Source organism: Pseudozyma flocculosa, assembly GCF_000417875.1.
Source record: "Pseudozyma flocculosa PF-1 unplaced genomic scaffold scaffold00005, whole genome shotgun sequence".
In the NCBI taxonomy this organism is placed as follows: Eukaryota; Fungi; Basidiomycota; class Ustilaginomycetes; order Ustilaginales; family Ustilaginaceae; genus Pseudozyma; species Pseudozyma flocculosa.
In genome coordinates this window covers 609965-620889 of record NW_006920873.1, presented here as the reverse complement: position 1 = coordinate 620889, position 10925 = coordinate 609965, and the positions used below count along the sequence as shown (strand labels likewise).

Here is a 10925-nt window from a genome sequence, read left to right as displayed (position 1 = left end):
TTGAACTCCTGGATGCTGTCAATGTCGACCGAGTACACCTTGGCGCCGTCGTTGCTCAGCAGCGCGGCCAGCGGCCTGCCGACGACCTCGGACCGGTTGACGACGGTGATCGTCTTGCCGTACAGGCGGTCGCCGTAGGGCAGGTTGCGGTCGTAGACGCCGATCGACTCGAGGCACTTGACCATCGCCAAGGGGGTGCAGGGCAGGATCGACTTGGCCATGCCCGGCGGCACCTGCTCGCCGTCGGTCTCCTCAAGCTTCCTCGACGCCTCCTGGTCGGCGCCCTCGGACACCTCCTGCGTCGTGCCCGGGGCGTTGCCGAGCTGCTTGGGCGCCACCCAGCGCACGTTGTGGTACATGTTCCAGCAGTAGCTGAAGTGCAGGCCCTCGACGTCCTTGCGCGGGTCGACAATCTGCTGCAGGTACGTGTCCTGGCGACCGTGGAAGATGGGGTAGTAGACCATGATGCCGTGGACCTTGTCGTCGGCGTTGGCGGCGATGATGAGGTCCTCGACGTCGGCCTCGAGGTCGAAGTCGGGCGCGGTGCCGGCGTGGTTGGCCTCGCCGCCCTCGTCATTGGCGGCGACGGCCGCGTCGTCCCACGTCTTCCAGATCTCGAACTCGATGCCGACGGCCTCGCACGCCTTGCGCGTCCACTCGGCGTAGGCGACGCTGGGCGGGCTGGGCGTGGCGAGGATGCCGACGAGCTTGGGCCGCGACTTGCCCGCGTCGACGCGCGCCTGGATGGCCTCCTTGATGGCTTCCTGGTAGGGGGCGGCGATGCCCGAGGCCTGGATCAGCTTGCCCGGGTTCTCCTCGCTGGGGAGCGAGCCAGAGGCGGCCTGGTGCTGGACGGCGGGTTCAGTCATGCTGCTGGCGATGCCGCGGAGGACGTCGTTGGGCGCGATGGGAGTGATGGCTTGGCCTTGCTCGTCGAAGGCGGAGACGAGGTCGCTGGCCGAGAGGTGGTAGCTCGACTGCTGCGGCTCAAAGGTGCAGAAGGTGGCCTGGTGGAAGGTGTCGAGTAGGGATTCGAACTTGGACTTGCGCTCGGCTCGCTTGTCGCGCGGTTCCCGGAGCGTGCCGTTGCCGCGAAGGCGGGGGGTGAGACGCGGGGTGGCAGCCGCAGAGGACGAGGATGAGGGAGACGCAGAAGCGGAAGGTGCGGCGGTGGTGTACGCTGCAGGCGCCTCGACGGGCTGGGCTAGCTGGAAGAGGAGCGAGTTGAGGCGAGCTAGGTCGATGGAGGCGTCCGGGCTGGCTTCGTCTACGTGCTTGTCGTGCTGCTTGTCGGCGGCCGAGGGCGAGGCGGAAGTGCTGATGAAGGACTTGACTCCAGGTAGGGAGGGTGTTGCTAGGGCAGGGCTCGGTGCGCTGGAGGTGCAGTTGGAGAGAGCCGGTGTGGTGGCGAGGGGGGAGGCGCTCGAGGTGAGAGCTGGCGGGGGTGCGGCTGCCACTGAAGAGCGGAGACGATGGGTGACCGGGGCAAGATGGTTAGAGAAGGAAATGCGTTCACAGTTGCAGCGAGCAGAGGCGAAGCTGTGAGACGATGCGGCCATGTCGCGACAGGGAGCGAGGCGCTGAGCTCCGCGAGCAGCAAGCGAAAAGACTGGGGAGAAGGAGATGGGGACAGGGCGGCGGCAAAGGCGAGGCATTCGAGAGAGCATATAAAGGGAGAGAGGGCAGAGGAGCAGGGCGGAGGGCGTACCAGACCAGAGCCCTTGACGATGAGTGGGTAAGTGTCGGAGGCTCGGAACGGTGTTGTTGAAACCGGGCAGCTCAGCGGGAGGAGGGGGGGACGTAAGGGGCGAGGCGGGAGGAGTGATGGCGAGCCATTGCCCCCAACGGAGGGAAGGAGCGGGGAGCTATCCGCACGACGGTCGGCCTGCCAGCAGTCGAGAGACAGCCAGCGTGACAGCATGGTGAGAGAGTGAGGGCGAGCCAACGGATGTGTTGAACATCATATGTTGTCGTGGTCGACGCCCCCACCGCCTCTACGCCCTCGGCGTACGTCCGGGCCCAACAACCGTTGCTCGAGAGAGGCTAGACCGGGAGCGTTGGCAAGAGCGGACTGAGCCGGAACGATGCGCGCTGTCCAGCAGACCAGTAGAGCCCGTACATGACGAGGCCGTAGCCTCGCTCATCTACGGGGGCTGTGCACCAGGCAGCACCTGGCAGAAGCAAGCAGGCATCGGAAGGGAGCCGAAGGCGGGCCGATCCGTCAGCCTCGAGATAAGGCCACACTCACCTTGACGGAGCAGCGGAGCGAGAAAGGAGCGGAGGGGAGATGGAGAGAGCAGCTTGGGCGATTGGCAGAGATGGTAGCGACTCGGAACAGAGGGTTGGTGCAAGGGCAGCAAGAGGCTGGCTAGGCTGGGGTGGATAGATGGAGCGAGCAGGTGGTGGACGGGGCCGTTCCCGACGCTTCGGATACGGCCAACTTTTTTTGGGAGCTCGCCTGCTCTCGGTCGTCTTCCGAGTCAGCCAGCCAGCCCGCCAGCCCGCCGAAGCAGCCAGCAGCCAGCAGCAAGCACCAGCAAGCACCAGCAAGCACCAGCAAGCACGGCGGCAGACAGCTGCAGGCCCGCACCCGTAAAAATTCTTGCCCGCCCCCTTCCTCATCTTTTCTCGGATCGCGGAAGTGGATGGAAGGAGCTAGGGTTGGATGCGGGCGGGCGGAGCCGAGAGCGGCCCTTGTTGCGTCTCTCGAGCCTGTGCTTGCCGCCCTCGCACACCATCACCTCCACCACCGTACCTCGCCGCCACCGCTCAGCATCGTCCGCAGCCGCTCGAGAGCCGCCCGCCAGCCAAGCCAGGATCCGCCACTATGAGCGCCGTGTCCTCGCAACAGAGGCAGCACAGCCGCATCCTCTTTGTCAAGAACCTCAACTACCAGACCCAGGGTGGGTCTCCTTCTTGCCACCTCCATAAGCGGCTCCATCTGCCAAGTAGCGGAAGAAGTGCACTGCCGCTGACACAGATCGTTAACCTTTTGTTCGAACTGTTGTGCCTTACATCCCCTCCCTCGCCAGGCTCGGACTTGTACGAGCTCTTTGGCCGTTACGGCGCCCTGCGGCAGATCCGGATCGGCGACGGGCCAAAGACAAGAGGCACCGCCTACGTCGTGTTCGAAGAGATGGCCGATGCCAAGCGCGCGCTGGACCACCTCAACGGCTTCCACCTCCAGGAGCGCTACATTGTCGGTGAGTGACGGGGGCGTTGGCTTCGAGAAAGGTAGTCGAAGTCGCAGCGGCAGCTTGCGAGCATGTGCCGCGAAGCGAGAACGACACGCTGACGTCTCTCGTGCACCTCTCCCCCCTCGCCCTGGCCTGTTCCCGCGCGCTGCCCAGTGCTCTATCATATGCCGGCGAGGCTTGCGGCAAAGGCGGACCTGGCTAAGCGGGAAGCCGAGCTGGCCGAGCTCAAGGCTCAGCACAACATCCAGGACGAGTAGCTGTGTCGGTGGCGCCGGCCCTCGATGGACCAGTGATGGCACCTCGTCCAGCGGCGATGCCAAGACCGCCGCTCGTCAACGCCATGAAGCTGCTTCGAGGTCCTGAGCCATCGACAAGACGACGTTTGACGATCTCGTCCTCCCTCCGCCCTTGTACCTCTCTCCGGGCTGCACCGATCCGTCTTTGCATTGTACTTGTACCGCTCTCCGTTCATCCACTCACCAGATGCGCCCATCGACAGCCCTTTGCGTGCAGCCTTGCGTCGAGCTTGGGAGGCGCTCTTCTGGCAGCCCGAGTGATGGTTGCGTCGGACGAGGCAGAGGACGGCGACGGCTCTTGGCCCGTGCCCGGAGCGGGATTGTGCCGAGGAAGGTTGGTGAAAGTGCACTCGGGAGCGGGGGCGTCTGACGGGATCGTCACCACAACATAAGCCCGTGCGAGGCTCACCGTCTGGACGTTGTCGTGATCGAGGCGGAGGGGAGAGGGGCTCCTCGGCTCGCTCTGCAAAGCTATATGAGCTCGCGGCGGGAGTCTGTCGAGATCGCAGCTCGGCGAGGCGAGACGAGGTGAGGTGCTCGCTGCACATGGTCTGCCCTCTCGTAAGCTCTCGCCCATACGCGTCGTCAGGGATGGACAGAGCTGCCTGCCTGGGCTCATGGCATCGTGGCCGCTGGTCGATGATGCGTGCGATGCGAAGCTGTTGGCTTGACGATGGATGCCGGCATTTGGGGGGGGGATTGGTTGGTTGGGTCGTCAGGTGCCCTGCAGCTGCGAGCCGGCCGGCCTGGCAGACTGGGCGGAGAGGCGGGCGCCGCGAAGACCTACGCACCTACCGGTAGACCGGTAGACGACCCTGTGCCATTACCGGTGCCCATCGAGCCGCCCCCGCCTGTCTGCCTGCCAGCCTTCCCAGCTACGGTATCCCCGCAATCTCCCCTTCCCTTGGTTCGTGGAGAGGAGAGGGGGGCTCCCATCCTCCTTTGCTCTGCTCCCCATCCCGCCGCACCTTACCACCACCACCACCACCAACCCCCCCATCCCCCATCGTCTCGTTCTGCACGCACGCGCTACGCCACCGTCCCGACCATGTCTTCCTCGTCCTCGTCGCCCCGCGTGGTCCTGTACGGCTACGATGCGTCGCCGTTCTACCAGAAGATGCTCTTCCTCCTGGCGCACTACAAGGTCGACTTTGTCGTCGTCAAGGTCGCGCCCATGCCGCCGCGTCCCGCCCTCTCGGAGCTGCTCGGCGTGACCTACCGCAGGATCCCTGGTGAGTGCTGCTAGTGGTGGTGGTGGTGGTGGCTGCTCACGCCGTCGTCCCCGTCCCCTGATCCCTCTGGTCGGCTGCCGTGACCAAAGAGGGGACAGGAGGAATCCAGGAGCACCATCGGCTCAACTCTGCTCCTTCTGCTGCGCTCCCCTGCCCGACTCACCGGTAGTCATGTTCCTCGATGGACAGGCCTACTTTGAGACGACCCTGTGCGCTAGGGCGCTCGAGGCCGCCTTTGGCGGAAAGCCCGGTCACGGCCACAGCCTCTTTGACAAGCGCGACGAGATCATCCAGGTCCAGCTGTCCGGTGAGTTTGGGAGACTTCGCCCCCTTCACCCTCCTCGTCGTCGTCGTCGGCCGTCTCGTTGCTGAACCGTGTCCCTCACTGCCGCTGCCCTCGCCCGGTGGACCCCGATTGCAACCGCCGCCGCCGCAGCGACGTGGTCCGAGACGCAGCTCTTCCGCTTGGCCGTCGGACACCTTCCGAAGGCGGCCTTTACGCCCGCCTTTGTGGCCGACCGATCCAAGTTCATGCCCGGAGTGCCCTTCAGCGCCGAGGCCGTCACCGCCAACCTGCCCTACAGCCAGTCGCAGCTGTACGCGCACCTCGCCTCGATCGAGGCTCACCTCGCCCAGCAGCAGCAGCAGCAGCAGGCCGGTTCGGGCTCTGGCTCCGGCTCCGGTGCGGGCGCACAGGCGGGTCGCTTCCTGGTCGGCGAAAAGGTGTCGTACGTCGACATTTGCACCTTTGTCCCGCTCCAGTGGGTCCAGTCGTTTGGCACCGCGCGCGACCTGCTGCCCAAGGAGGCCAAGAACGGCGGCGGCGGCGCAGAGTCGACGACGCCCTTCCCGCGCGTCGTCGCGTGGCTGTCGGACGTCAAGAGGCACCTGGCGCAGCAGGGCCTGGCCAAGGCCAAGTCGATCAAGGCCGAAGAGGCGGCCACCCTCATCCTCGAGCAGGCCGAGCCCGCGTCCATCACAAAGGCGCAGAACGACGCCCGCGTCAGCGCATCCGACCCGCTCGTCAAGGCCGGCTGGGTCGACGGCGCCGGACAGCAGGTCCTCGTCACGCCCACCGACACGGGCAAGGTGCCGCAGCAGGGCAGCCTCGTCGCCCTCGACCCGACGCAGATCACCATCCTCGTCCGCACAAACGTCGGAAACGGCGCCTTCCTCGCCCACTTCCCGCGCGTCCAGTTTGACGTCAGGAAGGTCGAGCTGGCCAAGAACAGGGACGCCAAGATCTGAGGCCCCCGTTGCGGAACCTAGACCGGGCCATGCCCGATACGCTCTACGCTTGCTTATCTCATGACTCGTTCTTTAGGTAGAGACTGGTAGGAGGGTGAAATACCTGTTCAAAAGAAAGACAAGAAGAAGGAACGATGACGGACGGGATCACGGTCCCGCCGGGGGTATCTTGCAAAAACGACCACGGCGTCCGTCGGCCTACCTGTAGTAGCCCTTGAACTGCGAGACAAAGAGGCTATTGCCCTTTGCCAAGCTGGTGAACCAGCCGCCGAGCGAGACGAAAAACAGCTGCGATGCGCCGCCGCGTTTGCCGAGGGGGACGACAATCATGTTGGGCGGGATGCTGGCGTCCTGGACCTTTGGGTGCGACGCCGTCGGGCCGCCCTCGGCCTTGATGAGCTCGAGGACGTTGTGGGCGGCCGTCTTGGCCTGGCCCTCGGCGGCGAACCACGTCTTGGCGCAGGGGAGGTCGTTGCAGTCGCCCGTGGCGAGGTAGCGGGACCAGTCAAAGGCCGACGACGACCCGTCCGACTTGACCCGTAGCGCCGCATCGACCTTGATGGCGCCCACGCCGTTGAGCACCGACGCGTCGACCGAGGCGACGAGCGATGTGTTGGGCTTGCCGCCCGTCCCGTCGAGGAGGTAGTCGGCGTGGATCTCGACGCCCTTGTTCTTGGTCTTGAACGTCTTGCGGCCCCCCTCGACGGCGCCGGTGCGCAAGGGGACGTCGCCGAAGTCGACCTCGTCCTCGAACACGATGTTTATGCCCTTCTTCTGGAGCTGGCTGAGCAGCTTGTCGTGGACGCCCTCCTGCTTGCCGTCCTTGGACACGAGGCGGTTGCTGTTGGTGACGAGCGTGATGCCGCTCGCCTTTTGCGGGTGGCGTTCCAGCACCTCGCCCACAAACTCGACTCCGACGGGACCGCCGCCAATGACGAGCAGGTGCTGTGCGGCCTCGATCTCCCTCTGCGCCGTCTGGAAGGATTCCAGGATCTTGGCCTCCTCGGGCGCCACAGTGCGCGACGGAAACGAGTAGGACGATCCGAGGGCCAAGACGGCGCGGTCAAACTCGATCCGGTGCCCTCCTCCGTTCCGCTCGGACGCCCCAGCGGCGGGGGTGCCCGAGGCGGCCAGGTCGAGGTGCTCGGGTGCGAGGCGGTCGACGATGACGGCGTTGGGTTCGAGGCCGACGACGCGGGTCTTGTTGAGGACGACGTGGCGCGGGTGGTCCTGGTAGAGGTGGGTGAGGGGTGCGACAATCTCCTTTTCAAAGGCCTGCTCGACGGCGGCGCGGAGGGCGCCAATGGGCCAGAAGGCCACCTCGTTTGCCTCGATGAGGACGAGGCGGTGCGTGGGCGGCAGCTTGGACGCGAGCAGGTTGGCCGTCACGATGCCCGAGGCGGCGCCCACGACGACGACGTTCTTGAGCGGTTCGGCGGCAGTCGACGACGACGACATGGCGGCAAATGAGATGCGAGGCTAGAAGACAGGATGGGCCCAGAGAGGTGATTGAGAGGCTGGCCAGCGTTGCGAGCCAAGGCGGTCGGTGATACGATGCTCCAAGCAACTGAGGTCGTCGTCGAGAGGAGGTCACAACCGGCCGCTTGCTTGCTTGCTTGCTTGCTTGCTTGCTTGCTTTGCTTACCCGACCGACACTCTCTCGAGGGTGACGACAGGCAGGCAGGCTAGGTTGGGCTAGGCAGGGTGATCTGCAGGGCCCACGCCAACACACATCGTCAGACCCTGCAGCCCTCGTCCAGCCAGCCTAGCTTGCTGCCTGCCGCGCGTCCATCCTAGCCTGACTGGCCCCCGTATCTCCAGGACCCCCCGGCATCACAGGCAGGCCTATCTCCGGTGTCGAGGCCGCACGCGCATCGGCAGTACATACAGGACCGCCTGAGAGAAAGCCCAACACCATCATGGCAGGCTAGGTGGCATCGGGCCCAGACAGCCGCTGGGTCGAGCCCATCCATGTGGCCTCGTCCTGCCATTATGTATCTGGCAAGGCGAAGTGCCTCCGGGTCGGCTCCTCCGGACCGGACCTCCGACCAAACAGCTGCTGCCTGCCTTGCTTGCCTCTCGACTCGGCACGACGCAGCCGGACACCTCGGCCCTGCCGCCGACGAAGGCATCACACACCACCACATCTAGTCCGGATAAGGACGAGTACGATTGCACAAGGCGTTCGCGTCGCCTCGGCGGGCGAGCGAGCGCCGCGCTCTTTTCCTTTTCTCTTCTCACAACGGGACGCAGAACCGAGCTCGATCCCGCGCTTAGGCGTCGTAGTTCGAGGCACCGACGTTGCCGCCGCGGCCAGTCCAGTTGGTGTGGTGCCACGTGCCGGCGGGCTGCTTGTCGGTGGCGTACTGCGGCAGGAGCTGGTAGCCTGTGGTGTGGGGATGTCCGGTAGCGAGCAGGGCAGAGCAGATTTCAAGGTCAGTCTCGGGGCCAGCGGCAGGCGGGCGAACGATCACGAGAGGCAGGAGCAACTCACCGTGAGCGCCTGCGATTTCGAAGAGAAGACCAGAGGGAGAAACAAGGTAGGAGCGATAGGGTGAGGAAATGTGTCAGCGCGCCACTCGCATGCAGCTGCCACGCCCCCGGCCACGCGACGGCACAAGCACTCACCGAAGAAGTCACGCTGCGCCTGGAGGAGGTTGGCAGGGACCGTCTCGCGGCGGTAGCCGTCAAAGAAGGCGAGCGCCGACGAGAAGGCCGGCGTGGGGATGCCCCAGAGGATGGCCTGGGCCACGACTCGCCTCCAGCCCTCCTGAGCGTTGTGGATGGCCTTGTTGAAGAAGTCGTCGAACAGCAGGTTCTCAAGCTCGGGGTTCTTGCGGAACGCCGCCGTAATGTCCTTGAGGAAGACGGAGCGGATGATGCAACCTCCGCGCCACATGAGGGCGATCGAGGGGTTGTTGAGCTTCCAGTCGTACTCCTTGGCCGCCTCGCGCATCAGCATGAAGCCCTGGGCGTACGAGACAATCTTGGAGGCGTAGAGCGCCTGCTCGAGGTCGGCGATGAACTGCTTCTTGTCGCCCTCGAACGGCTTGATCTGCGGGCCGCTGAGGATCTGCGAGGCGCGGGTACGCTCGCCCTTGAGCGACGACAGGCAGCGGGCAAAGACGGCCTCGCCAATCAGGGTGAGGGGCTGGCCCAGGTCGAGGGCGTTGATGGCGGTCCACTTGCCGGTACCCTTCTGGCCGGCCGAGTCGAGGATCTTGGTGACCAGCGGGACGCCCTGCTCGTCATTGAACTTGAGGATGTCCTTCGTGATATCGATGAGGAACGAGTCGAGGACGCCGTTGTTCCACTCGGCAAAGATGTCGCCGATCTCGGTCTCCTTGAGGCCGAGGCCCTGCTTGAGGATGTCGTAGGCCTCGCAGATGAGCTGCATGTCACCGTACTCGATGCCGTTGTGGACCATCTTGACGTAGTGGCCGGCACCGGTGCCGCCGACCCAGTCGCAGCAGGGCTCGCCGTCGCTCTGGGCCGCCGTCTTCTGGAAGATCTCCTTGATGGCGGGCCAGGCGGCCTCGGAACCACCGGGCATGATCGAGGGGCCGTGGCGGGCACCCTCCTCACCGCCCGAGACGCCCGAGCCGACAAAGAGGAGGCCCTTGGCCTCGAGCTCCTTGGTGCGGCGGATCGAGTCGGGGTAGTGCGAGTTGCCGCCGTCAATGATGATGTCGCCCTTCTCGAGGTGCGGGACGAGCTGCTCGATGAAGGCGTCGACGGCGGCACCGGCCTTGACGAGGATGATCATCTTGCGCGGGCGCTTGAGCTTGGCAACAAACTCCTCGACCGAGTGGGCACCGACGACGTTGGTGCCTGCGACGGCAATAGGGTGGGCGGTGTGCGCAGGTCGCAGGGCGGATTTCAGCAAGGACGCTCGGGCGGAGTGACCACCTCGCTCCCTCTCTCTCTCAAGCCCCCTCTCTTTCTCACGCCCGCCATCTCTCCTTTTTCCTCTATCGCCGGCACTGCTCGGCTGCTCCGCTACTCACCCTTGGCCTCGTTGTTGAGGAAGTCGTCGACCTTGGACGTGGTACGGTTGTAGGCGCAGACCGTGTAGCCCTTGTCTGTGAGCGTGAAGCGGCGACAAGAAGCGGTAGGCCGGCGGGGTCAGCAAGGTGCACCTTGCGCGCTTCTTCGAAAGACGATCCCTCGTCGTGAAGCTGCCGCTGCAGACAGGCGGTCGCTCAACATCACGATGGACCAGCACCGAGTGGCGCTCATCGAGGGACCCGCCGCTGCACAGACTCTACTCACCGTTCATGTTCAGAATCAGGTTCTGGCCCATGACGGCAAGGCCGATCAGGCCGATGTCAGCGCTGGAAAGCAAAGGGAGCAATCACGGGCGAGAGCGAGCGGGACGATCCATTCAGGCGGTCAGCTGGTGGGTCCGATCGGGTCGACACGGTACACGAGCGCCCGGAGCCAAGCCGCGCGCATGGTACTCACACAGCCTGGGTGGACATGTTTGCGGTGCGGAGGTGGCTAGCAACGGAAGAGATGCGGTTGGCAGCTGCGGACAGTATCTTGCCGGATGCAGTGAAGCAAAGAGCAAGAGGGGAGGCGAGGTGCTGGTGCTGTGTAGCAGGAGAAGGGGGAGGAGGTGGTGGTGGTGGTGGTGATGGAAGAGAGAGAACGGGCGAGGCAGAAGGAGCCAGAGCAACGAGGCAGAAGAATGGCGCGGGGGGTGGCAGGCGATGGCTGGCTGGCTGGCTGGCTGGCCGAGAGGGGAGGGAGGGCCAGGGACAGACGGTCCGATGGACGGGGCGTGGGCCGAGCCACGCAAGAGGGCGGGCGGGCGGACCGTGGGTCGCGATCTGTGCGTGCGTGGGTAGAGAGAGCCACGGCCTGGCTCGCTCGCTCGCTGCTGGCTGCTGCTGCTTGCTGCTGACTCTGGGTGGCCGTGCGTGCGCTCGTCGAGGCAAGGCGAGGCAAGG

The 10925-nt window shown here is 65.2% G+C and overlaps 5 protein-coding genes across 5 annotated transcripts in view; 2 read left to right on the top strand and 3 right to left on the bottom strand.

The window, feature by feature from the left end:
- PFL1_02021 (uncharacterized protein) overlaps window positions 1–1559 on the bottom strand; it is a gene marked incomplete at both ends in the record, with an annotated part of 2243 nt that extends 684 nt beyond the window's left edge. Inside the window, one exon of the mRNA XM_007879532.1 lies at window positions 7–1559. Coding sequence (XP_007877723.1) covers window positions 7–1559 — 1553 coding nt within the window. The remainder of the gene's footprint in view (window positions 1–6) is intronic.
- Window positions 1560–2827: 1268 nt separating this feature from the next.
- On the top strand, window positions 2828–3454 carry PFL1_02020 (uncharacterized protein; the record flags this gene model as incomplete). The annotated part of the gene is made up of 3 exons (XM_007879531.1): window positions 2828–2903; window positions 3033–3203; window positions 3351–3454. The coding sequence occupies 3 exons, from the start codon at window positions 2828–2830 to the stop codon at window positions 3452–3454; spliced, it is 351 nt and encodes a 116-aa protein (XP_007877722.1).
- A 1087-nt stretch (window positions 3455–4541) lies between these two features.
- On the top strand, window positions 4542–5973 carry PFL1_02019 (uncharacterized protein; the record flags this gene model as incomplete). Its single annotated transcript, XM_007879530.1, has 3 exons — window positions 4542–4725; window positions 4895–5032; window positions 5162–5973. 3 exons carry the CDS (start codon window positions 4542–4544, stop codon window positions 5971–5973), a joined length of 1134 nt encoding a protein of 377 aa, XP_007877721.1.
- A 198-nt stretch (window positions 5974–6171) lies between these two features.
- PFL1_02018 (uncharacterized protein) lies at window positions 6172–7431 on the bottom strand (the record flags this gene model as incomplete). The annotated part of the gene is made up of 1 exon (XM_007879529.1): window positions 6172–7431. One exon carries the CDS (start codon window positions 7429–7431, stop codon window positions 6172–6174), a length of 1260 nt encoding a protein of 419 aa, XP_007877720.1.
- An 815-nt stretch (window positions 7432–8246) lies between these two features.
- On the bottom strand, window positions 8247–10454 carry PFL1_02017 (uncharacterized protein; the record flags this gene model as incomplete). Its single annotated transcript, XM_007879528.1, has 6 exons — window positions 8247–8359; window positions 8468–8476; window positions 8602–9804; window positions 9981–10055; window positions 10246–10307; window positions 10438–10454. The coding sequence occupies 6 exons, from the start codon at window positions 10452–10454 to the stop codon at window positions 8247–8249; spliced, it is 1479 nt and encodes a 492-aa protein (XP_007877719.1).
- Between the last annotated feature and the right edge of the window lie 471 nt (window positions 10455–10925).